The 24,163-nt window shown below is 38.0% G+C and overlaps 1 protein-coding gene across 2 annotated transcripts; it reads left to right on the forward strand.

The window, feature by feature from the left end:
• Window positions 1-766: 766 nt before the first annotated feature.
• Window positions 767-24,163, forward strand: myoz2b (myozenin 2b). 2 transcript variants are annotated; one of them, XM_061911841.1, is made up of 6 exons: window positions 770-1,110; window positions 5,895-6,014; window positions 13,890-14,056; window positions 19,187-19,280; window positions 23,310-23,472; window positions 23,536-24,163. In XM_061911841.1, exons 2-6 carry the CDS (start codon window positions 5,933-5,935, stop codon window positions 23,759-23,761), a joined length of 732 nt encoding a protein of 243 aa, XP_061767825.1. In that variant the 5' UTR covers window positions 770-1,110; window positions 5,895-5,932; the 3' UTR covers window positions 23,762-24,163. The 2 variants fall into 2 exon arrangements, with proteins under 2 accessions (XP_061767826.1, XP_061767825.1); XM_061911842.1 differs by lacking the exon at window positions 5,895-6,014 and having other exon boundaries at window positions 767-1,110.

The raw sequence follows: 24,163 nt of genomic DNA on the forward strand, positions 1-24,163 counted from the left end.
CAGCAGTTACAATCAGGAAATTTTTAAATGTGGCAATAAAAAAAAAATAGACTTTATTATCAAAAACAATTCCGATAGCTAGCGCCCCCCCCACCCCCCGCCCCCCCTCTCTGTGCGTCGGTTGAGGTGGGCGGGGTTGGGGGGCGCAGGGGTGTATAATATACCCTGGAAGAGTCATGGATGTATTGGATTCTGGGTAATTGTTATGTTGTGTTTATGTTGTGTTAGTGTGAGGATGTTCTCCCGAAATGTGTTTGTCATTCTTGTTTGGTGTGGGTTCACAGTGTGGTGCATATTCATAAGAGTGTTAAAGTTGTTTATATCACAACCTTCAGTGTAACCTGTACGGCTGTTGACTATATGCTTTGCAATATCGTACGTGTGACGATAGAAGCGGCGAAATGCATGCGTCCGGCCGGCACGCAGATAGCATGGTGTAAAGGCGGGCGATGACATGTTGTAGAGGACGTTTAAAGTAAAGCCATCACGGCAAGCCCTCAATATTGTAGTCCGAGTGAAAATCGGAGAATGATAACCCCGGGTGATGTCCAGGAGAGGCACCAAAACCGGGGGTCGGCGATTATGCAGCTGAGCTATATGCAGCTGAGCCACATCAGAGTGTTCAAAGAGCCGCATGCAGCTCCGGAGCCGCGGGTTGCCGACCCCTGATATAGAGGAATTATATTTGGACTGTCCACAAGTGGCAGCTGTGTCGTGAACTTGAATACTTCTTACCACAAAAGGTTTTAACCCCTTGAGACATGTTGACTTGGACAATTCAGACGCAAGAAAATGGTTTTATCGCCGGAATGGGGGAGGGAAGCGTGACCCCCCTCCACCCCAATAACTAGACCTGTGTCTTGTCCCATGGTCTACATGCGAGCCCTGTGGTGTTTGAGAGCGCTTTGGAGTGTTTGTCAGGGTATATTTAGCCTATTGATGTAAGCTGCATTCCATGGACAACGGACACAGAGACACACTGGCAGTGTGGCTTTAGTGTCCAAGAGTGTGAAGATCAGGGAAGATCAAACCAGCGAGTGTTGGTTGACCTCTGAGCGTCGCCCGCTTCCCCTCAAGGATACCGCTTGCACGCCCGGGACACCATCACAGGTCAGCGAAAGACTCAGTGTTGATTCGGCAAATATTTTATATATTATATTGTCATCCCTAAATGAACACCATTGTTCTCCAATTGTTGAATGTTTTTTTTTTAACTTTTATTTATTATTTTTGATTTGCTGAAGAACTAATTATTGCAGTCTTTAAATTGTGCCTCATTACTTCAATTCAACATGTAGTTCAAATTGAAAAACTACAGCAATCTTTTTTTTTTTAAATAAATAAAACCTCAACTTTATCATTAAACCTAAAATTGTTATACTATACTTTTTTTGTATGGACTTCATATTTATGCACTATATCACACTTTTCAGCTACCTGTACAGTTTTAAAATTATGTACCTGTCCTATTACGAATGGAATAACAATGAAATTAGGGAATACATTTTAATCTGACAAGCATGGATTTTAAAAAAGGCAAAAAATATAACATAATTTTGCAGCAAGGTACCTAAAACATGCGTCCAAATGCAAAAAAAAATATGACTAAAATGTTTGTATATTACTTTAAGAAATACTGATAAAATGCGTCAATAAAAAGTTGAAATAAAAGTTGCCAACAAATAAATGTAAAAAAATATATGAATGATAATAATGATAAAATAAAACTGTTGATATGAATAAACAATACCAAAACAATAATTATTAGTATTTCATTGTTAGTCAAATTAATGTTAATTATACATTTTACTAGTATATATAAGTAATCATGCACTAACTCACACTTTTGAGCTTCCTATACAATTTTAAAATTAGGGAATACATTTTAATCTGACAAACATGGATTTCGAAAAGGCAAAAAATATTATAACATAATTTTGCATAAGGGTACTTAAAACATGTGTCTGAATGCAAAAAAAATATGATTAAAATGTTAATATGTTACTGTCAGAAATACTGATAAAATGCGTCAATAAAAAGTTTAAAAAATTGAAATAAAAGTTGCCAACAAATAAAAGTAAAAAAATACATGAATGATAATAATGAAAACATAAAACTGGTAATATAAATAAACAATACAAAAACAATAATGATTATTATTTAATTGTTAGTCAAATTAATGTTCATGATATATTTTACGAGTATATATAAGTAATCATGCACTACCTCACACTTTTGAGCTTCCTATACAATTTTAAAACTATGTTGCCGTCCTATTACAAATAGAATAACACAATGAAATTAGGGAATACATTTCAATCTGACAATTTCGACAAGGCAAACAAAATTAAAGCAGAATTTTGCAGCAAGGTACCTAAAACATGCGGCCAAATGCAGAAAAAATATGAGTAAAATTTGGGAATATCCATCCATCCATCCATTTTCTACCGCTTATTCCCATTGGGATTACTATCACAAATAATGATAAAAATGCGTCAATAAAAAGTTAAAAAAGTTGTCAACAAATTAAAGTAAAAAAATACATCAATGATAATAATGATAACATAAAACTACAATATATATATATATATATATATACAGTATATATATATATATATATATGTATATACAAACAATACAAAAACAATAATTATTATTACATTTTAACTATATTGTTATTTATTATACATCTTACTAGTATATATAAGTAATCATGCACTACTTCACAGTTTTCACTTACTACTTGTAAAACTACTTTATGTTCCTGTTAATTGTGATATAACAACGCATTTTAATCTGACAAACATGGGTACAATTTTAACAATTTTGTAGGCTGTAACCATATAAAAGGTACCTAAGATATGTGTAAAAAAATATAGGTGTATTTTTATCATCACAAATAATAATGGAATGCGTACAATTAAAAGTTGAACAAGTTGAAATAAAAATGCTCAACGAATGAAATGAAAACAAGCACATTCATGATAATTATGATCCTAATGCAAAACTAGGAATATAAATAATACAACAACCAAAACAAATAATAATAATAGCAAATAATGCACTTATTACTATTATTATTATTGGTCGATGCATGATTTTCTGGGGTTGAATATACATTTTAAAAATGTATGTGAGTAATTCATGCATTACTTGTCCTATTGTGATTGAACAATACCATAGGTTTATGGAGTACATTTTAATCTGACCTACATGGGTAAAATTTTAGCATCTTTGTTGCATGGAACCATATATGGTAGTTAAAATATGAGTTGAAATGCGAAAGGTAAGATGAGATGCAGTTTAAAAAACATATTTATTATTACTGTCATTATTATTATTATTATTATTATTATTTGTATTATTGTTAGTATTAAAAACAATAGTCAATGCATCATTTTCTGGGGTTGAATATGCATTTTATAAATATCAACTTTGGATTTCCATGTGCAGTATTACTGTAGTTCTCCTTAAAGGGCACAAACAAAATGATCTCCAAATATTTGTAAGTTAAAACAATAATTGCACCTACAAAATGATTGTGCGAAATTAAGTTTTTTATTATTGTATACACTATTTTTTATTTGATTGCTATGACAATACTATCCAAAAACAGATTAACCCGCTGGAATATAAAGAAAATATAACATACATCCATAAAAGCGCAATATATTTATCTGTACAGTAATCTATTTATTTATATCTGCACATCATTGCTTTTTTATCCTGCATCACAATGAGCTAATGCTACATATTTTCGCTCTTATCTGTACTGTAAAGGTCAGATTTGAAAGACAATAAAAGGAAGTCTAAGTCTAAGTCTAAGTCTAAGTCTAATGCAGGGGTCACCAACGTGATGCCCGCGGGCACCAGGTAGCCCGTAAGGACCAGATGAGTTACCCGCTGGCCTGTTCTAAAAATAGCTCAAAAAGCAGCACTTACCAGTGAGCTGCCTCTATTTTTTTTATTTTTTTATTTATTTACTAGCAAGCTGGTCTCGCTTTGCTCGACGTTTTTGATTCTAAGAGAGACAAAACTCAAATAGAATTTGAAAATCCAAGAAAATATTTTAAAGATTTGGTCTTCCATCCATCCATTTTCTACCGCGTATTCCCTTTTGGGGTCGCGGGGGGCGCTGGCGCCTATCTCAGCTACAATCGGGCAGAAGGCGGGGTACACCCTGGACAAGTCGCCACCTCATCGCAGGGCCAACACAGATAGACAGACAACATTCACACTCACATTCACACACTAGGGCCAATTTTAGTCTTGCCAATCAACCTATCCCCAGGTGCATGTCTTTGGAGGTGGGAGGAAGCCGGAGTACCCGGAGGGAACCCACGCATTCCCGGGGAGAACATGCAAACTCCACACAGTAAGATCCCGAGCCTGGATTTGAACCCAGGACTGCAGGACCTTCGTATTGTGAGGCAGACGCACTAACCCCTCTGCCACCGTGAAACCCAGATCTGGTCTTAACTTGTTTAAATAAATCCATTTATGTTTTTTGTTTTGCTTCTTATAACTTTCAGAAAGACAATTTTAGAAAAAAAATACAACCTTAAAACTGATTTTAGGATTCTTAAAAACATATACCTTTTTACACTTTAAATTTGTTCCTTTTCTTTCCTGACAATTTCAATCAATCTCAAGTACATTTTTTTTTTTTTATTGTCAAGAATTATAAATACATTTTAATTTAATTCTTCATTTTAGCTTCTGTTTTATCAACAAAGAATATTTGTGAAACATTTCTTCAAACTTATTATGATTAAAGTTTTAAAAAATTATTCTGGCAAATCTAGAAAATCTATAGAATCAAATTTAAATCTTATTTCAAAGTCTTTTGAATTTCTTTTAAAATTTTTGTTCTGGAAAATCTGGAAGAAACAAAGATTTGTCTTTGTTAGAAATATAGCTCGGTCCAATTTGTTATATATTCTAACAAAATGCAGATTGGATTTTAACTTATTTAATACATGTCATCAAAATTCTAAAATGAATCTTAATCAGGACAAATTACTAATGATGTTCCATAAATTATTTTTAAATTTTTTTCAAAAAGATTCGAATTAGCTAGTTTTTCTCTTCTTTTTTTCGGTTGAATTTAGAGTTTGCATGTCCTTCCCGTGAATGCGTGGGTTCCCTCCGGGTACTCCGGCTTCCTCCCACTTCCAAACCCATGCACCTGAGCATTGGTCGATTGGCGACACTAAATTGGCCCCAGTGTGTGAATGTGAGTGTGAATGTTGTCTGTCTAGCTGTGTTGGCCCTGCGATGAGGTGGCGACTTGTCCAGGGTGTACTCTGCCTTCCGCCCGATTGTAGCTGAGATAGGCGCCAGCGCCCCCCGCGACCCCGAAAGGGAATAAGCGGTAGAAAATGGATGGATGGAAAGAGTCGAAATTGAAGATAAACTGTGTTTCAAAATTAAATTTTAATTTTTTTCCTGTTTTCTCCTCTTTTAAACCGTTCAATTAAGAGTTTTTTTTCATCATTTATTCTCTACAAAAAAACCTTCCGTAAAAGGAAAAAAAAAGTACAACGGAATGACAGACAGAAATACCCATTTTATATATATATATATTCATCAAAGGTAAATTGAGCAAATTGGCTATTTCTGGGAATTTATTTAGGTGTGTATCAAACTGGTAGCCCTTCGCATTAATCAGTACCCAAGAAGTAACTCTTGGTTTCAAAAAGGTTGGGGACCCTTGGTCTTAAGTATACTAGTAATGATTACTAATTATTGCATAACATAGCATATTCTACCAAGTTGTATTTATTTCCTTATTGTCAAAATAGGAGCCATGGCATTTTATTGACAATGGCGATAGACGCGCCATGTTTAAAAGTGCCAACAAGCACATCTTAGTGTCCTGTATGTGTTTCCAGCCCGCCTGCTGCCCTCTGACAACCTTGCCAGGCCCACAATGTCACAATTCTGTACAATGGCAGCTGGAGAGAAGAAGAAGTACGCAGCAGCTATTTGTCGAGAGGTCCACGGTGCCAATGGTAAGGCGTTCCGGCCCGGGCTCGCCACTGCAAGTCCATAACCCTCTGAGGGATACGAGTGCAAAATGTCAGGGCTGCTATCTGCCAGAAATAAGCGAAGGGACTGATTGACCTCCTACAGAGGCCCTGCTGGGAGCTCTATTTCTGGGTGTGTCAATGGGTGGGACCGGGGAGGGAAGATGTGGCGCTATGCAGGGCTGTGACAGCTGGCGGCCATTTGCTCACTGTTGGCGTATGAGGCTGTATTGTAAAGTCCTTGTCAGGGATGGCGATAACTCCTTTTTCCATGACAGGGCTTACGGAATATGACATGGAGAAACCTTTCCTCTGACATAAACATTTCTTTCCATGCTGGCATCTCGTTAGCTGCCTTATGACAAGCCATCAATCACAAATTGTGACGTGAGTTGGCTCCTCCCACCTGTAGCAATGTAACTGTATTTCTATCATTGATTCACACTTATTTGTTAAGTGTCTAACACAGCAGACGATGGCGTGGAACACCGCAGAGGCCAACACAGTGTATATGTTTCTTTTACTTTTTATTCATAGCTGTATGTAGAAGTTGCTGGTTGCATCAGCTCCGTTACTTTAATGTCTTTAATGTTCTTTGTGCTCTTTGATGTTTGATGTTTCCCTCTTACGCACATGTAAGAGGGATGTGTACTATGGCTATTAGTTTTTTTTCCCCCTTGGCCTCAGTCTGGACCGCCTCTCCATGGCCCAGGCTTACATCGATTTTTCATTTTATTTTAATCTTCTATTTTTTTTTCTCCCATTCCCCCCCACACTTGTTTACCTGAATCTCATCTTTTTTGTAAGGGGTGCTGGAAGCCAGCTGACCCGTCAGCCATCCTGTTCTGTCTCCCTGTAATGTTTGTCTGATCTTGAATGGGATTGTGCTGAAAATTGAAATTTTCCTGAAGGAACTCTCCTGACGGAATAAATAAAGTACTATCTAATCTAATCTAAAGGTGTCCCGATACAACTTTCCAGTTCCGATACGTTACCGGTATCGGAGCTTTGAGTATAATTCGGTACTTTTTTGGCAGCGATCGAATCTTGTTGGTCCTACCAATTCCTATAAAATCCAACAGTGCCGGTAACGCCGGGTTGCAAACGCGACATCACTCCAGCAGTACAGGGAGCAGATATAGCCAAACTACCTCTAGATAATGTTGCAATTTTCTAGATAGATAGATAGTACTTTATTTATTCATTCAGGAAAATTAAAATTTTCAGCACTAAGATCAGACAAACATTACAGGGAGACAGAACAGGATCGCTGACGGGTCTGCCGGCTTCCAACGCCCCTTACAAAGAAAGTGAGATACAGGTAAACAAGCGGAGGGGAATGGGAGAAAAAAAAAGAAAATTAAAATAAAATTTTAAAAAATCGGTCTAAGCCTGAGAGGGGGTCCAGACTGAGGCCAAGGGGGAAAAAAAACTATTCATAGCCATAGTACACATCCCTCTTACATGTGTGTAAGAGGGAAACATCAAACATCAAAGAAGACAAAGGACATTAAAGACATTAAAGCAGCGGATACAACCAGACACTTCTACATACAGCTATGAATAAAAAACTAAAAGAAACACATACACTGTGGTGGCCTCTGCGGTGTTCCACGCACGCCATCGTCCCCTGGGGTGGAGGGAGCATGGCCAGAGACGTTAGCAGATTCAACAAAGCAACCAAGAGAGCCGACTCCACTCTTGTAAGTCAACAAAAAAATTTACAGAAAAAAAATCCTAATTGGCAATTGCAATTTTAACTTTCTTCCAAAAATTTTCTGAAAACTACAATGCACGTCACAATCCAACATCTCATGCGTACAATACTTACAGTATAGACACTTTGGAAGGCGCAACAGACAGTAATGACGGAAATGACCGACACACCATAAACTATTCCCCACAGCCCTTTAACTTCTTGGACTCGGAACTGCAATTGAAACCTAATGTCATACCTGCAAATGAGACTAAAAAAAATTGACAATGACTCAAGATATAACAACTGGACAGCAGTCCTCATATTCAGGTAATTTTCAAATGTTGCAATAAAAAAAATTAATTTAATTTTTTTATTATTATTACTATTAGTATTATATTTTATATGTTTTATATTTTTTTATATATTTAAAACATGTTTTATTTTGTATATTTTATTTTTTATTCATATTAGAATTTTTTTTTTCAAACAATCAATATTTAAAAACACACATGAAAGTACCGAACATTATATCCGTTGAGTATCGATTCGCAGATACCGGTAATCGGTACCGTGACGGTTCAAATATGAACAATACCCATCCCTAATCATAGTACATACTTCTATATTATTTTGTTGTGTTGAATGTTGAAAAAAAGGCTTGATCAAGTGAAATTACTTAAACAGAAAACAATGGTAGATATGAAAACACTAACATATGGATTTATACTGTCTTTAAATTTAAGGTGGGGTTGAAATTTGACCAAGTGGTCACAACAATTCCTTAAGACAATTCCTTGGGACGGCGTGGCGCAGTGGAAGAGTGGCCGTGCGCAACCCGAGGGTCACTGGTTCAAATCCCACCTAGAACCAACCTCGTCATGTCCGTTGTGTCCTGAGCAAGACACTTCACCTTTGCTCCTGATGGGCGCTGGTTGGCGCCTTGCATGGCAGCTCCCTCCATCAGTGTGTGAATGTGTGTGCGAATGGGTAAATGTGGAAGTAGTGTCAAAGCGCTTTGAGTACCTTGAAGGTAGAAAAGCGCTATACAAGTACAACCCATTTATTATTTATTATTAAGATTATAAGTAAGTTGAACGATGCGGACCCTTTGCTTACTGGACACTTTTTAATACGTTTCTGCTTGAAGACTTTGCATGTGTAAGTAATAAGCAAATATAATGATGAGATACTTCTTTATATTTGAAAAATGTGTGTTTTAGACTGCAGTATTGGTCAAATACACTTTTCGTGTGTATCTAATTCATGACCCGAAGATGATGACAGTAAATTGAATGATGCGGATATGTTTGTTACTGGGTACCTGCTCGTACACTTTTGTATTTGTAATGCTTTTGTATTTGTAATGAATGTGTAACTACTAGAGATGCGCGAATAGGCAATTATATCATCCGCAACCGCATCATCAAAGTCGTCATCCACCCGCCGTCCACCCAAACCAACATTTTATCAGAAACGCAACCGCCCGCCACCCGCCCGCTGAAATACATCAGAGGTTGGCGAACTTTACCACTCACAGAGCTGTCTAAACCCATTTCACAGAGTAATGAAGACAATTGGAGCCGCTAACGTTCTCGCGATTATCCAATTGGCGCTCATCCTGATGACAAGGATATGGACGCGATGTGAAGCCATTGCCTTTGACACCTTCAACAACATGTACACGATTGTTAGTCTGGCAACATGCAGCTTCCGCAATCACACGTACAAGATTGAAAGGCATACTGGGTGACACAGAATACACTGATGGTTGTGATATAAACAACTTTAACACTTACTAATATGCGCCACGCTTTGAAGCCACACCAAACAAGATTGACAAACACGTTTCGGGAGAACATCCTCACAGTAACACAACATAAACGCAACACAACACATACCCAGAATCCTTTGTATCCGTGACACAACCTGAATATATCCCCCCCCCCCCCCACGCCCCCAACCCCGCCCACCTTACTGAAGCACGGGGTGGAGGGGTGTGGCGGGGTTTGCTGCTAGCAGGGTGTATAAAATAGTCAGGAATGATCATGGATACAAAGGATTCTGGGTATTTGTTGTGTTGTGTTTATGTTGTGTTACTGGGAGGATGTCCTCCCGAAATGTGTTTGTCAATCTTGTTTGGTGTGGCTTCACAGCGTGGCGCATATTACTAAGAATGTTAAAATTGTTTTCATCACAACCATTAGTGTACTCTGTGTCACCCAGTATGCCTTGCAGTCGTGTGCGTGTTGCTGTGGAAGCCACACACAACATGTTGCTAGAATGACAAGCAGATCGTACATGCTGTAGAGGGCGACAAAGTCAATGACTTCATAGCAAGCCCTTACACTTATCTGGGTGACTGCCGGCAGTCATTCTAGAGAATAATAGCGTCTCCTATTGTCTTCTTCGCTTTATGACACGGGTCTTAAATGGCTCTTTGAATGGCAAAGGATACCGATCCCAGAACCATGTATATCAAATATTTCCGGATGGTTCAACCGCCACCCGCCCGAATCTAATTAAAATCTATTTTTTCGTCATGTCACCCGCCCGACCCACGGTTTATCCGCGGATTCCGCGGATGAGACCGCAAACCGCGCATCTCTAGTAACTACAGTCGTCTCTGGTTTTTTTTGTTCTTTGGTTGAGGACAATGCCGCGATAAATGAATTTCCACGAAGATGGAATCATTCATTATAAATCTTACATTTTCAAAGCTAGAGCAAAGACCTTCTAAATATGTTTCTCAACAGTATGAGAGCCCTCTAGACATGAAGTTACACCCTTTAGTCACATTTACACTTTCTTAATCCAATATAGTAATGCTGTCTGAGGCTGAGCCAATCAGTGGCCACAATACTGAACAGCGCACTCTGATTGGTATATATATATATATATATATATATATATATATATATATATATATATATATATATATATATATATATATATATATATATATATATATAAATATATATATATATATGTATATATATATATAAATATATATATATATATGTATATATATATATAGGTATATATATATATACATATATATATATACCTATATATATATATATATATATTTTTTTTTTTTCACGGTGGCAGAGGGGTTAGTGCGTCTGCCTCACAATACGAAGGTCCTGCAGTCCTGGGTTCAAATCCAGGCTCGGGATCTTTCTGTGTGGAGTTTGCATGTTCTCCTCGTGAATGTGTGGGTTCCCTCCGGGTACTCCGGCTTCCTCCCACTTCCAAAGACATGCACCTGGGGATAGGTTGATTGGCAACACTAAATTGGCCCTAGTGTGTGAATGTGAGTGTGAATGTTGTCTGTCTATCTGTGTTGGCCCTGCGATGAGGTGGCGACTTGTCCAGGGTGTACCCCGCCTTCCGCCCGATTGTAGCTGAGATAGGCGCCAGAAAATGGATGGATGGATATATATATGTATTTATGTATATACTTCATATATATGTAGACTATAAAAATATGCAATGTTTTGAAGCTGCATAATTTTAAGCGCAATGTGTCGAGGGATGACTGTATAACTATTTGATACGTGTTGATATTGAAAAATCTGCAAAATCGTTCAATTAAGGACACTTATTGATAATATCTAGCTTGTGTGCTATTGTGTGGCTAGCTGTTGTGTAACTGCCATCTACTAGTAGCCTACACCATGTATCCCTTTTGTAAATGACGTGACTAAAATAGAAGAAAAGACACATCCTGTGTGTTAATTGGAGGACATTTAGATGTTAATTGGCTGTCCATCTTTGCAAAAGTAAACCCGATGCAGGGCTGCTTGTATCAGAGATTTTACATGCACGTCGATATCGGACCAATCAGATCCATAAAACATTGGCATGAAAAGTTCCAAACATTCCAAATGACCACGATGCCATGCTGGCTGCATGAAAGTTAGCCAAGGGAACCACTGCACTATCACACACCTTTTGTCTCATCATATCTGAGGTAAGATTGGGTTTGTTTCTATTAAATAATAATTCACACTCAATTACCTGTGCAAGAAGGTTAAGGAATCTGGTCTTTGATTGGTCGGTCTGTCTATATGTCAGTTAGTCAGCAAGTTAGCAAAACAGCCCAAAAAGTTATTGGCAGATATTTAAGAAACTTTTAGAAAATGTCCGAACTGGGATAAGGAGCAACTGATTAGATTTTGGGCCTGACTTTGTTTACGCTTTCCTCTTTCTTCCATTCCGCTAAAGATATTTCAAAAGGTTATAGGTGGATTTTTATCTGACGTTCAGAAAATGTCTACAATGGAATCGAGATCAAGTCTTTACTAGTTAGGGGCTGCCCTTTACCGTTTCGCACGGGACTACAAACCCTGGTCATCCCCATGAGAGGCGAGTGTGCTGACAACCGAGCTAAAAGCGTTGGCTGGCACCTGATAGCCAGCATTGCTCCTAAAGTTGTCGAGGTTTACTAAGGTACACGTGGCCAAAGCGCACTGGCTGGCTGTCTTTGTGATCATGTTATCTTCTGTTTTGTTTTTGACTCAATTAGTTCCTGTTTTTGCGCACCCTGGTTTGTTTTAGTTTCCATGACAACAATGAGTTGTCACCTGTCATGTCACGCACCTGGTTCATTTGGATTCACGCACCTGTTAATCACCGAAGCATAATTTAAGCAGGAAATACAGAGAGTATACTCCACAAAATTCCTGGGGGTCATCATTGACGAATACCTCAATTTCAAATGTCACATTAGCCATCTGTTAAACAAAATATCCAAATATGTTGGCCTGTTCTTTCACCTTCGTCATTATCTTCCTCTTTATGCTCTACTTACCTTGTACAAAACTCTCTTTGAACCACATCTAAACTACTGTAATATCATCTGGTGTAACACCTTCCCTACCTACCTTCACAAATTAGTATCCCTGGAAAAGAAAATCATACGGGCCCTGTCATGGTCCAAGTTTAATGCCCCACTCGTCATCTATTTCATAAATATCATCTCTTAAGACTGACAGAGTTCAATATTCATCAAAATGCTTGTTTAACCTATCAAGTCATTTATAAGCTGAATCTTAGGCTCTGTAGTTTGGTTCCTATCTACCATCCCCAGCATGCCCACAACACTCGTAACTTAGATCTGATAACAGGTAAACATCGTTTACTGGCTTGTAGCGCTCACAGTGTTGTATGCAGGGGACCAAAGATTTGGAACCAGCTTAATGAGAGCCTCAAGATGCTGTTTCCATCCTCCAACTTCAAAAAGAAACTGAAAACTTACCTATTAACCACCTATCTTCAATGCCTCATGTGGGGTAGACAACTGTTGGGTTTTGCATGGTTGAATGAATGTATGTATGTATGTATGTGTATGCTTGCTTTAGTACTATTATCTTGTGTTTATCATATAGCGTTGTTGTTTTGTTTTTGTTTTTCGTTGTTGTGCTTGCTACCATATTTGATCTTTCCATGTATATATTGTCCTTTGGACCCCCTGTCAAAAGCTTCTTCTAGCTTATTTGGGGGACCCTTTCACGTACCAACATCTTTAAATGACGATATTCACCACTATTGTAAATGTTATATGGTATTGTGAATAAACTTGTAAACTTGGAAGCCTCTAGTGGCCAGGCAGTCAGCTTGGCGACATCACCTCCTACACACCCATGTTATCCATGCCGATGATCATGCTCTTTCTCAGTCTCAGTAAGTGTTTTCGTTTTTGTTGTCCATATTTTTGCCTTAGTGCAAGTTTTAGTTTTCATAGCCAAGTTTTTGTACCTCCTCTGTGAGCGTCTTTTGTTTGTTCCTTTTATTGAGTTAAGATTAAAATATGTCATTACCTTCACGTTGTGTCCGGTCCAGTCGCTTTGAACCACGGGAAAACAAACCACACCACAGTCCACGCCGTGACAGCGTTACACACTTTACCTCACGTTTACGTTATAAGCGTCACCTTTTGTGCGTGTGTGGGTGTCGGTTATTAAAGTACAACGGTTCTTTTTTATTTTTGTATCTATTTATTGATGACAGTGCACAATAATGAACAATCAGCTTTATGGACTGTAAATGAGGTCAATTATCCCATTGTTTGCTACTTTAAGGATTACCACATGCCAACATTTATCATACATCCTGTTGTATGACACGTGAGGTTTTATTTTGGCATTGTTGCACTACAGGGGACGGGATGGATCTGGGAAAGAAGCACAGCACTCCCAAAGACATCATGCTGGAGGAGCTGTCGCTGCTCTCCAACAGAGGCTCCCGCCTTTTCAAGATGCGCCAGAGACGATCGGATAAGTACACGTTTGAGAGCATACAAAACGAGGCCAACGCACAACTTAATGTGAGTAAAAAAAATGGTGGTATTTATCAGAAAATGTGCTTTTGGATGTCTTTCAGCACAATGATGATTCTATAGGAGGCTGCTTAGAAATTTGGCATAAAAGCTACTTTCTTGTTAATTAGTGTTTGTTTACTAATGTGGCCTTGTTCACATTGCAGGTCAATTTGGGATTTTTTTAATCATGTGCGACTTTTTATGTCAGTGGGAACAGTGGCTATCCAAATGTTTCATATCCATATGTGGATATAAATGAAATATATATGCGATTTGTGCATCAAAAAGCGATAAGTGTCATAATTATTTTTCCAAACTAGACAATTACAAAACCACTCACAAACGTTTTTGTATGTCTGTATGTGGAGTAAAACTATAAAACAAAATGGACTTACAACACAAGCAATGCCACACAATTAATCGATTTAAACTATTATACAAACATCGGGTCTGCTTCAAATACAGAGATGAGGGTCATTAATTTGACCTGCTCTTATACTCTATCTCAAAGTGTTAAATGCCTACTGAAAAGAGATTTTCTTATTCAAACGGGGATAGCAGGTCCATTCTATGTGTCATACTTGATCATTTCGCGATATTGCCATATTTTTGCTGAAAGGATTTAGTAGAGAACATCGACGATCAAGTTCGCAACTTTTGGTCGCTAATAAAAAAGCCTTGCCTTTACCGGATAGTAGCAGACGATGAGGTCACTGGTGTGAGGGCTCCTCACATCCTCACATTGTTTATAATGGGAGCCTCCAGCAGCAAGAGCTATTCGCACAGAGAAAAACGACAATTTCCCCATTAATTTGAGCGAGGATGAAAGATTTGTTGATGAGGATATTGATAACGAAGGATTAGAAAAAAAAAAAATAAATAAATAAAGAAAGTTAAAAAAAAGGCGATTGCATTGGGAGCGATTCAGATGTTTTTAGACACATTTACTACGATAATTCTGGGAAATCCCTTATCTTTCTATTGTGTTGCTAGTGTTTTAGTGAGTTAAATAGTACCTGATAGTCGGAGGGGTGTGTCCACGGGTGTGTTGACACCAGTCTCTGAGGGAAGTCGATGGCAGCTGCATGGACGGCGCAAGCTGAGCTGATCTCCGGTAAGAAGCGACTTTTTACCACAATTTTCTCACCGAAACCTGCTGGTTGACATTCGGTCGGGATCCATGTTCGCTTGACCGCTCTGATCCATAGTAAAGCTTCACCTCCGGGAATTTTGAACAAGGAATCACCGTGTGTTTGTGTGGCTAAAGGCTAAAGCTTCCCACCTCCATCTTTCTACTTTGACTTCTCCATTATCAATTGAACAAATTGCAAAAGATTCAGCAACAGAGATGTCCAGAATACTGTGTAATTGCGCGATCAAAAGAGACGACTTTTAGCCGCAAGTGGTGCTGCGCTAATATTTCCTCTCCAACCAATAACGTCACAAACACACGTCATCATACGCGTCATCATTCCGCGACGTTTTCAACAAGAAACTCCGCGCGAAATTTAAAATTGCAATTTAGTAAACTAAACCGACCGTATTGGCATGTGTTGCAATGTTAATATTTCATCATTGATATATAAACTATCAGACTGCATGATCAGTAGTAGTGGGTTTCTCTAGGCCTTTAACATGTGCTCAATGTCAATGTTTCCTTCCCATTATTGCTATGTTGTCTATTACCATTGTGGTATTTTGTCTATTACCATGCATTCTTCCTACATTGTTGATACAGTGTAATAATTATTGTTAACTGTGGTAACGCCACTATGATACAACATTTGTATAATCCCGAAACAAAGTAACAATGAAACTCAATGTATTAATCACTGAATGGAGAACTGGGGGTGGGATTAAATAAATTATCTTTCAGGCAAAACTGGACAATCATGCTTACATGCTGTACATTACCTTTTGGATTAAATCAATTTATGTTAATATGTATTGTCGACTTGTACTTTTTCATGTCATTGCCTGAAAAAAATTAATAAATGAAAAAAATTAAATGAATATGTATGATCAGTACCGGAAAACACGATCGGTCTACGCATGCGCGAGCGCAACGTCACATCCTGGACTTGCAATAGTTAGTGGCGTTTCTGCCACGTCATGTTCTCTGATATTTGAATGTTTTATTAATGTTTTGTAGAAAACATAGCCTTTAGGAACAACATATAGCAAGAATATAAAAATAGACATGGGGGAAATTTAAAAAAATTAGGTAGTATTATCGCCACATTTTCATCCACTTTTTACTCTTCTGTCGTTGCAATAAATGACGCACGAGGGCGCCACTGACCACCATCACGTAATTTATGTTTTGAACTGTTGATTTTAGTTTTTTTTAAACACGACACTTACTGTAACTTATTTGTGTTTTAACAACAACTATACAGTTAGTATTGTGAACCGGTGTATTTATTGTAAACAAAGTAGTGAAACAAAATGATTTATTCGCCATTTAAGGCTGCTGAGTACATCGTTCAGGTTTCTGCACGGTTTCAGAATAAATACTGTATTTTTTAAGTATTTTTTATACGGCATTGTTATTCAAATAAAGATTACAAAAGATAAAACCATGGTAACTGGAATTTCGGGAGCGATAACATATTTTTTTTATTATTATTTTTGTTTGTATAAATCTTTATTTATAATGTTAACATTATAAATTGTTTTTGTTCATATGTTTGTTTGTAAATGTTGAATTCAACATTTACAAACAAACATATGAACAAAAACTAGTTTGGACTTGTGGAAGCACTCGATCACTAAGGCGGGGCATCTGTTGCCTCATCCTGGACAATTTTCATGACAAAGTTGTGCTTTGTTTTAAAGATGTGATATTTGGTTTTACACTGTATGAACAAAAATTTGAAAAGGAATTTTACCTTTGCAACCTCATTAATGTAAGTTTCTCAATACCTGACTTGTCTTTGTGCCTTTAAAAATGATTTAGAACTCTACAATAAAACACTCTCTACCTCTAACTAGAAAAAAAGCTGTGAAAACGATGATGCTGTGTTCCAAATTTAAGTTATTTACTGAAATTTAGTGAGCCTATGGCTTTGCACTTTATATATATATATATATATATATATATATATATATATATATATATATATATATATATACATATACAGTGGGGCAAAAAAGTATTTAGTCAGCCACCGATTGTGCAAGTTCTCCCACTTAAAATGATGACAGAGGTCTGTAATTTTCATCATAGGTACACTTCAACTGTGAGAGACAGAATGTGAAAAAAAATCCAGGAATTCACATTGTGGGAATTTTAAAGAATTTATTAGTAAATTATGGTGGAAAATAAATATTTGATCACCCATTCAAAGCTCTCACTGATGGAAGGAGGTTTTGGCTCAAAATCTCACGATACATGGCCCCAATCATTCTTTCCTTAACACGGATCAATCGTCCCGTCCCCTTAGCAGAAAAACAGCCCCAAAGCATGATGTTTCCACCCCCATGCTTCACAGTAGGTGTGGTGTTCTTGGGATGCAACTCTATTCTTCTTCCTCCAAACACGACGAGTTGAGTTTGTACCAAAAAGTTCTATTTTGGTTCATCTGACCACATGACATTCTCCCAATCCTCTGCTGTATCTTCCATGTATCCATTTTGGTATAAACTCAACTCGTCGTGTTTGGAGGAAGAAGAATACTGAGTTGCATCCCAAGAACACCAAACCTACTGTGATGTATGGGGGTGGAAACATCATGCTTTGGGGCTGTTTTTCTGCTAAGGGGACAGGACGATTGATCCGTGTTAAGGAAAGAATGAATGGGGCCATGTATCGTGAGATTTTGAGCCAAAACCTCCTTCCATCAGTGAGAGCTTTGAATGGTTAACCAAATACTTGTTTTCCACCATAATTTACAAATAAATCCTTTAAAATTCCTACAATGTGAATTCCTGGATTTTTTTTCCACATTCTGTCTCTCACAGTTGAAGTGTACCTATGATGAAAATTACAGACCTCTGTCATCATTTTAAGTGGGAGAACTTGCACAATCGGTGGCTGACTAAATACTATTTGGCCCACTGCATATATGTATATATATATATATATATATATATATATATATATATATATATATATATATATATATATATATATGTGTATATATAAAAAAAATATATATATATATATGTATATATATATATATATATATATATGTATATATATATATATATATATATATATATATATATATATATATATATATATATATATATATGTATATATATTGTATTCTATTTTAGTTACTTAGAATTTACAACCCCTTGGCGCTGTTTTATTTTGTTCTGTTTTTGTACTGATTTGTACTGTTTTTGTACTTATTTTGATTATTGTTTCGTGTCTGTTTGTTTTTAAATGTTGTAATTTATAAATAAAAGTTAAAACAACAACAAAACAAAACAAAAGAAAAACAGCGCCAGGGGGTGGGTGCGATAATAACTGTCGTAAAACAATTTCAAGGAAGCGACGTACTCTTTGCGCATGCGTGGACCGATTGTTTCTTCCAGTACCGACCGTGTAGTAACAATAACAAAGCAGAAAACAAGTGAAATGTATATTTTAGGATCTCACATGAATGGTCCACCACTCCTGTCTTTGACTGCTCATCCATAAACATGCTCTTCAATATCCTGTTGAACTGCCAGAGCCAATATACTCGTCCTCTTCCTTCTCAGTCCTCTGCGGGCAATAAATCGGTTCAGAAAATGCTGACTTTTATTGCTCAAAACCCTTGAAATTGCCAGAAATTCGCCACTACTGCGACGGACTACAGCTGAAGCCATGTTTACTTCAAGTAAACACTGCAGTGCTTGCGACGTTATGATGTCATGTCCGCGTGCGGGTCAGATTGCATTCACATTACAAATCAAAATTTTGTAATGTGAACAGCCACTAAAAACAAAAACAAATCTGAATTGGACATCTGACCCTGCATATTGAAAGTAGCCTGAGTGCATAGAAATCACCGAACATAATCAAACTGCAGGTCAACAACAAAGGTACAGTTTTGCCTAACAGTCAGTAAAACTGATTTTTGTATTTAAATTTGTCTGTTCCAGCCTCAAACCTGCCCCTGTTAACTTTCTTCTGTTTTACAGCATGATTTCCTGACTGCGAACGCACACATGATTGAAATAAAAGTGGATGCACCAACCAATGGAAACACACCAGATCCAGATAACACACCTCAAGGTAACAAAGCTAATATTTTTCCATTTAGTCTCAATGCATCCTGGATATAAACAAATACGACAAATACAATACAAATACAAATACTAAATCTATAATTACAGTGGAATAGCGTTAACAAAACGTTTGTATTAATCATGACCCCGGAAGTAAATGGGGGGGGAGGTTTTTGTAGGGGGAAAGAAACTTGGCGTGACAGCTCCCTTTTGTTTTTTGCTAGCTTCCATGCTAAGTTCCTTTTTGTTTTCTAGCTCCCATGCTAGCTCTCTTAGTTTGTTATCCGCCTTGTGCGAGCTTTGTGTTAGTACCCTTTTGTTTGTTCTTGTTCCAATATTTTAATTCAATCCTGTTTTCCTGTTCAATGCCTGCCTCCGTCTCTGCATCTTGGGGTTCGTCTACAACAAACTTTGACATTAACGTGGACCCCGGCTTAAACAAGTTGAAAAACTTAATCGGGTGTTGCCATCTAGTCGTCAATTGTACGGAATATGTACTGTACTGTGCGATGTACTGATAAAAGTCTCAATCAATCAATCAATCAAAAGTTTGATACCCCTGGCTTAATGCTTATTATTAGAATATTCCATTCATAACACAGAATGTGTGGGCTTCCAATGGCACCATTTACCTGTCAGACTTTGAACACCCCCGATTTAAGGCAAATCCACAGTGAAATGGGATTCACAGCATTAATAAGGATTTGAACATGTTCACATATCATGCATTTGTTGCCTAATATTTGCTGTGTCAGGTTTTATTTTTTTCTTGTCATTTGCCGCCCATATTTCCCCCACTGTGGGCTAAAAATACGAGCCAGTGGCAAACATTCAAGCATGAGCTGGTGATTATGTAAGGTGGTCATAAAAAAAGGACGACACTGTCGAGCCGTGAGCAGCTCGGATCATACAAGAGATTTGAGAAGCGCTGCACAGCTGATGTTTAGTTTGGAAAATCTTTTTTCAAAAGAATGATTAATGACGAGGTTTCGTCTCGTGCAGGCCGTCCAAAGCTCCCAGCTTTAGTCCTGGAGGGGTGTCATCCCATGTGGACATGTTATATGACGAGTGTACACTTCAAGTATGTGCTATTTTAAGACCCAAGATCATAATGATGGACAAGTCAGCCTGCCAAGGCTAAGAGCTTTCTAAGCACGCTCCCGCTTCATAATCTCATCACAAACCCAAAGTCTTTGCTCTGTTGCCGCAAACACAACTCATGATCACGGCGTGGTCAGTGGTGTTTTTGTACAAAAAAAAGTCGACAACGTCTGCGTGTGTGACATGTGTCTGCTGTACCTGTGGGTGGTGCAACAGCTGGAGGAATATAAAAAAGAAAAATAGATTTTTTTTTGTTGATTCAGTTTGAGGAGACTTCACATTGCTTAACGAGACAAAATAAATACTCACTTCTTCATATAAGTACTTAAATGTGTCATCACTAATTAATCCTAATTGGAATTGTATACATAAATGATAAATGGGTTGTACTTGTATAGCGCTTTTCTACCTTCAAGGTACTCAAAGCGCTTTGACACTACTTCCACATTTACCCATTCACACACACATTCACACACTGATGGAGGGAGCTGCCATGCAAGGCGCTAACCAGCACCCGTCAGGAGCAAGGGTGAAGTGTCTTGCTCAGGACACAACGGACATGACGAGGTTTGTACTAGGTGGGAATTGAACAAGGGACGCTCGGGTTGCGTACGGCCACTCTTCCCACTGCGCCACGCCGTCCCTGATAATAAATACATTTGTTATTAAATGGGTGTTTGGTAAAAGTACATTTACTTATTTCATCGTTTGATTATTTCGATATTTCGATTTTATTTTTATATTACCATGATATTCATATCATGATTTAATTAAATAGTTCATTATTTAATTAATTATTTAATTGATAATTCCATGATTTAATTAGATAGTATTATTAGGGATGTCCAACAATATCGGACTGCCGATATTATCAGCCGATAAATGCTTTAAAATGTAATATCGGAAATTATCGATATCGGTTTAAAAAGACTTGTTAATTCCATGACTGTATATATCGGTATCGCTTGACATCGGTATCGGTAATTAAGAGTTGGACAATATCGGAATATCAGCAAAAAAGCCATTATCGGACATCTGAAATTATTATCAATATCATTTTATTCATTAATTATTTAATTAATTATCAATTTAACTATATATAACTAGATAATTAGGGGTTAAAGTGTAGTGGGGGGTGATTATTGTAGCATCCCAAAAAGAGTTAGTGCTGCAAGGGGCTCTGGGTATTTTATTTGTGTTTATGTTGTGTTACAGTGCGGATATTCTCCCGAAATGTGTTTGTCATTATTGTTTGGTGTGGGTTCACAGTGTGACGCGTATTTGTAACAGTGTTAAAGTTTTTTATACGGCCACCCTCAGTGTGACCTGTATGGCTGTTGACCAACTAGCCTTGCATTCACTTTTGTGTGTGAAAAGCCGTAAAAAGCAGTATTATGTGATTGAGCCGGCACGCAATGGCAGTGCCTTTAAAGTTGATTGGCGCTCTGTACTTCTCCCTACGTCCGTGTACCACTCCGCACAGCGGCATTTTAAAAAGTCATAAATTTTACTTTTTGAAACCGATACGATAATTACCGATGTTACATTTTAAAGCATTTATCGGCCGATAATATTGGCATTACGATATTACCGGACATCTCTAGAATACACCAAAAAACTCGTTAAGTCACAGCGTGATGTGACAGGAGGTGACAGTACAGTACACCTACTCTGAGACAAGAGCTATAGTGATGGATGCTTGGTTATGGTTTTAAGTCATTTCTAACAATTGTGAGAACGACTTTTTATTGTCAATATCGGCTGCTGAGTTAAGTTTTTTAATGATTTCTGCTGCTGGTGTGCCTCCTCATTTTTTCAATGCAAAAAATGTGGCTTCGCTGAAAAAGGTTGAAAAAGGCTTTGGTTCTCAAATGGGGGTACACGTACCCCTGGGGGTACTTGAAGGTATACTAAGGGGTACGTGAGATTTTTAGAAAATATTCTAAAAATAGCAAAAATTCAAAAATCCTTTATAAATATATTTATTGAATAATACTGAATGCAGTATAATAATGAAATGCAACAATGCAATATTCAGTGTTGACAGCTAGATTTTTTTTGGGCATGATCCATAAATATTGATGTTAAAGATTTCCTTTTTTTGTGAAGAAATGTTTAGAATCAAGTTCATAAATCCAGATGGATCTCTATTACAATCCCAGAAGAGGGCTCTTTAAGTTGATGATTACTTCTATGTGTAGAAATCTTTATTCATAATTGAATCACTTGTTTATTTTTCAACAAGTTTTTAGGTATTTTTTAAATCTTTTTCTCCAAATAATTCAAGAAAGACCACTACAAATGAGCAATATTTTGCACTGTTTTACAATCTAATAAATCAGAAAATGATGACATAGTGCTGTATTTTATTCTTTATCTCTTTTTCCATCCATCCATCCATTTTCTACCGCTTATTCCCTTTTGGGGTCGCGGGGGGGGGGCTGGCGCCTATCTCAGCTACAATCGGGCGGAAGGCGGGGTACACCCTGGACAAGTCGCCACCTCATCGCAGGGCCAACACAGACAGACAGACAACATTCACACTCACATTCACACACTAGGGCCAATTTAGTGTTGCCAATCAACCTATCCCCAGGTGCATGTTTTTGGAAGTGGGAGGAAGCCGGAGTACCCGGAGGGAACCCACGCATTCACGGGGAGAACATGCAAACTCCACACAGGAAGATCCCGAGCCTGGATTTGAACCCAGGACTGCAGGAACTTCGTATTGTGAGGGAGACGCACTAACCCCTCTGCCACCGTGAAACCCTTTATCTCTTTTTTTTTTCAACCAAAAATACTTTGCTCTGATTAGGGGGTACTTGAATTAAAAAAATGTTCACAGGGGGTACATCCCTGAAAAAAGGTTGAAAAACGCTGCCTTAGGGGTCATCACTGGTGAATAAGATGTTTAAACGATGTGTTCCTATGACAGATACGAATGCGGATGAGTCGAATGCCTCCGCCATGTCTAAATCCTACCACTCACCGTGGGAGGAAGCCATCAGCGATGACCCGGGCCTCACTGAGACTTTCAAACTACAAATGCCCGCTATGGACCCTCCCCCTGAACTTCCTGAGTACAAAAGCTTCAACCGGTAAGTCGAGTGTGCATTTTTTCCTGTCAAGTAACAGGGCTGATGACGCGGTGCTGGTTACAGGGTCGCGACCCCGTATGGCGGCTTCGACAATGCGCCCCGAGGAATCACATTCAAACTCCCAGAGCTGGACCTCAATCCGCCCAAGTACCCGGAGCTCCAGGATGCGGGGATCAAGCGGCCCACCTTCAACAGAACGGCCCAGGGATGGATAACCGAGGGCACCCATTTGATCCTGCCCCAAATCACCCTAGAGTCCATTCAAGTGCCCGAGTCGGATGACCTGTAGTCACTCACACAGCTGCCATTTTTTTTGGACAACAGAATGCTTCACTCAGCTATCCTTCAGATGATTGGTGTGTTTGTTGTACACCGGGGTTAGAACTTTGTGTAAATAGAGAATGGTATGTGCTGCCAAAGAGTTTCCAGTGGTTCTGAACATGTGTAAATAAAGATTTCAGCTTATTTATTGACTGAGCACAATTGAAACATATAGGAAAACTATAACAGTGGCACTCAGTAGAGAGCAGAACTCTACCATGGCTGAATTATTCACAAAAATGATCCGTGTTGGTTTGTCTGAATGTACACTACCTTGGTTTATGCGCTGCGACAACAATTATACGTATTGAAATCTGTTACCATCGTGACCCAAACAGCAAAAAAGAGGAAATAAATTTGATCAAAAATA

The sequence above is a fragment of the Nerophis ophidion genome, linkage group LG01, assembly GCF_033978795.1.
Source record: "Nerophis ophidion isolate RoL-2023_Sa linkage group LG01, RoL_Noph_v1.0, whole genome shotgun sequence".
In the NCBI taxonomy this organism is placed as follows: domain Eukaryota; kingdom Metazoa; phylum Chordata; class Actinopteri; order Syngnathiformes; family Syngnathidae; genus Nerophis; species Nerophis ophidion.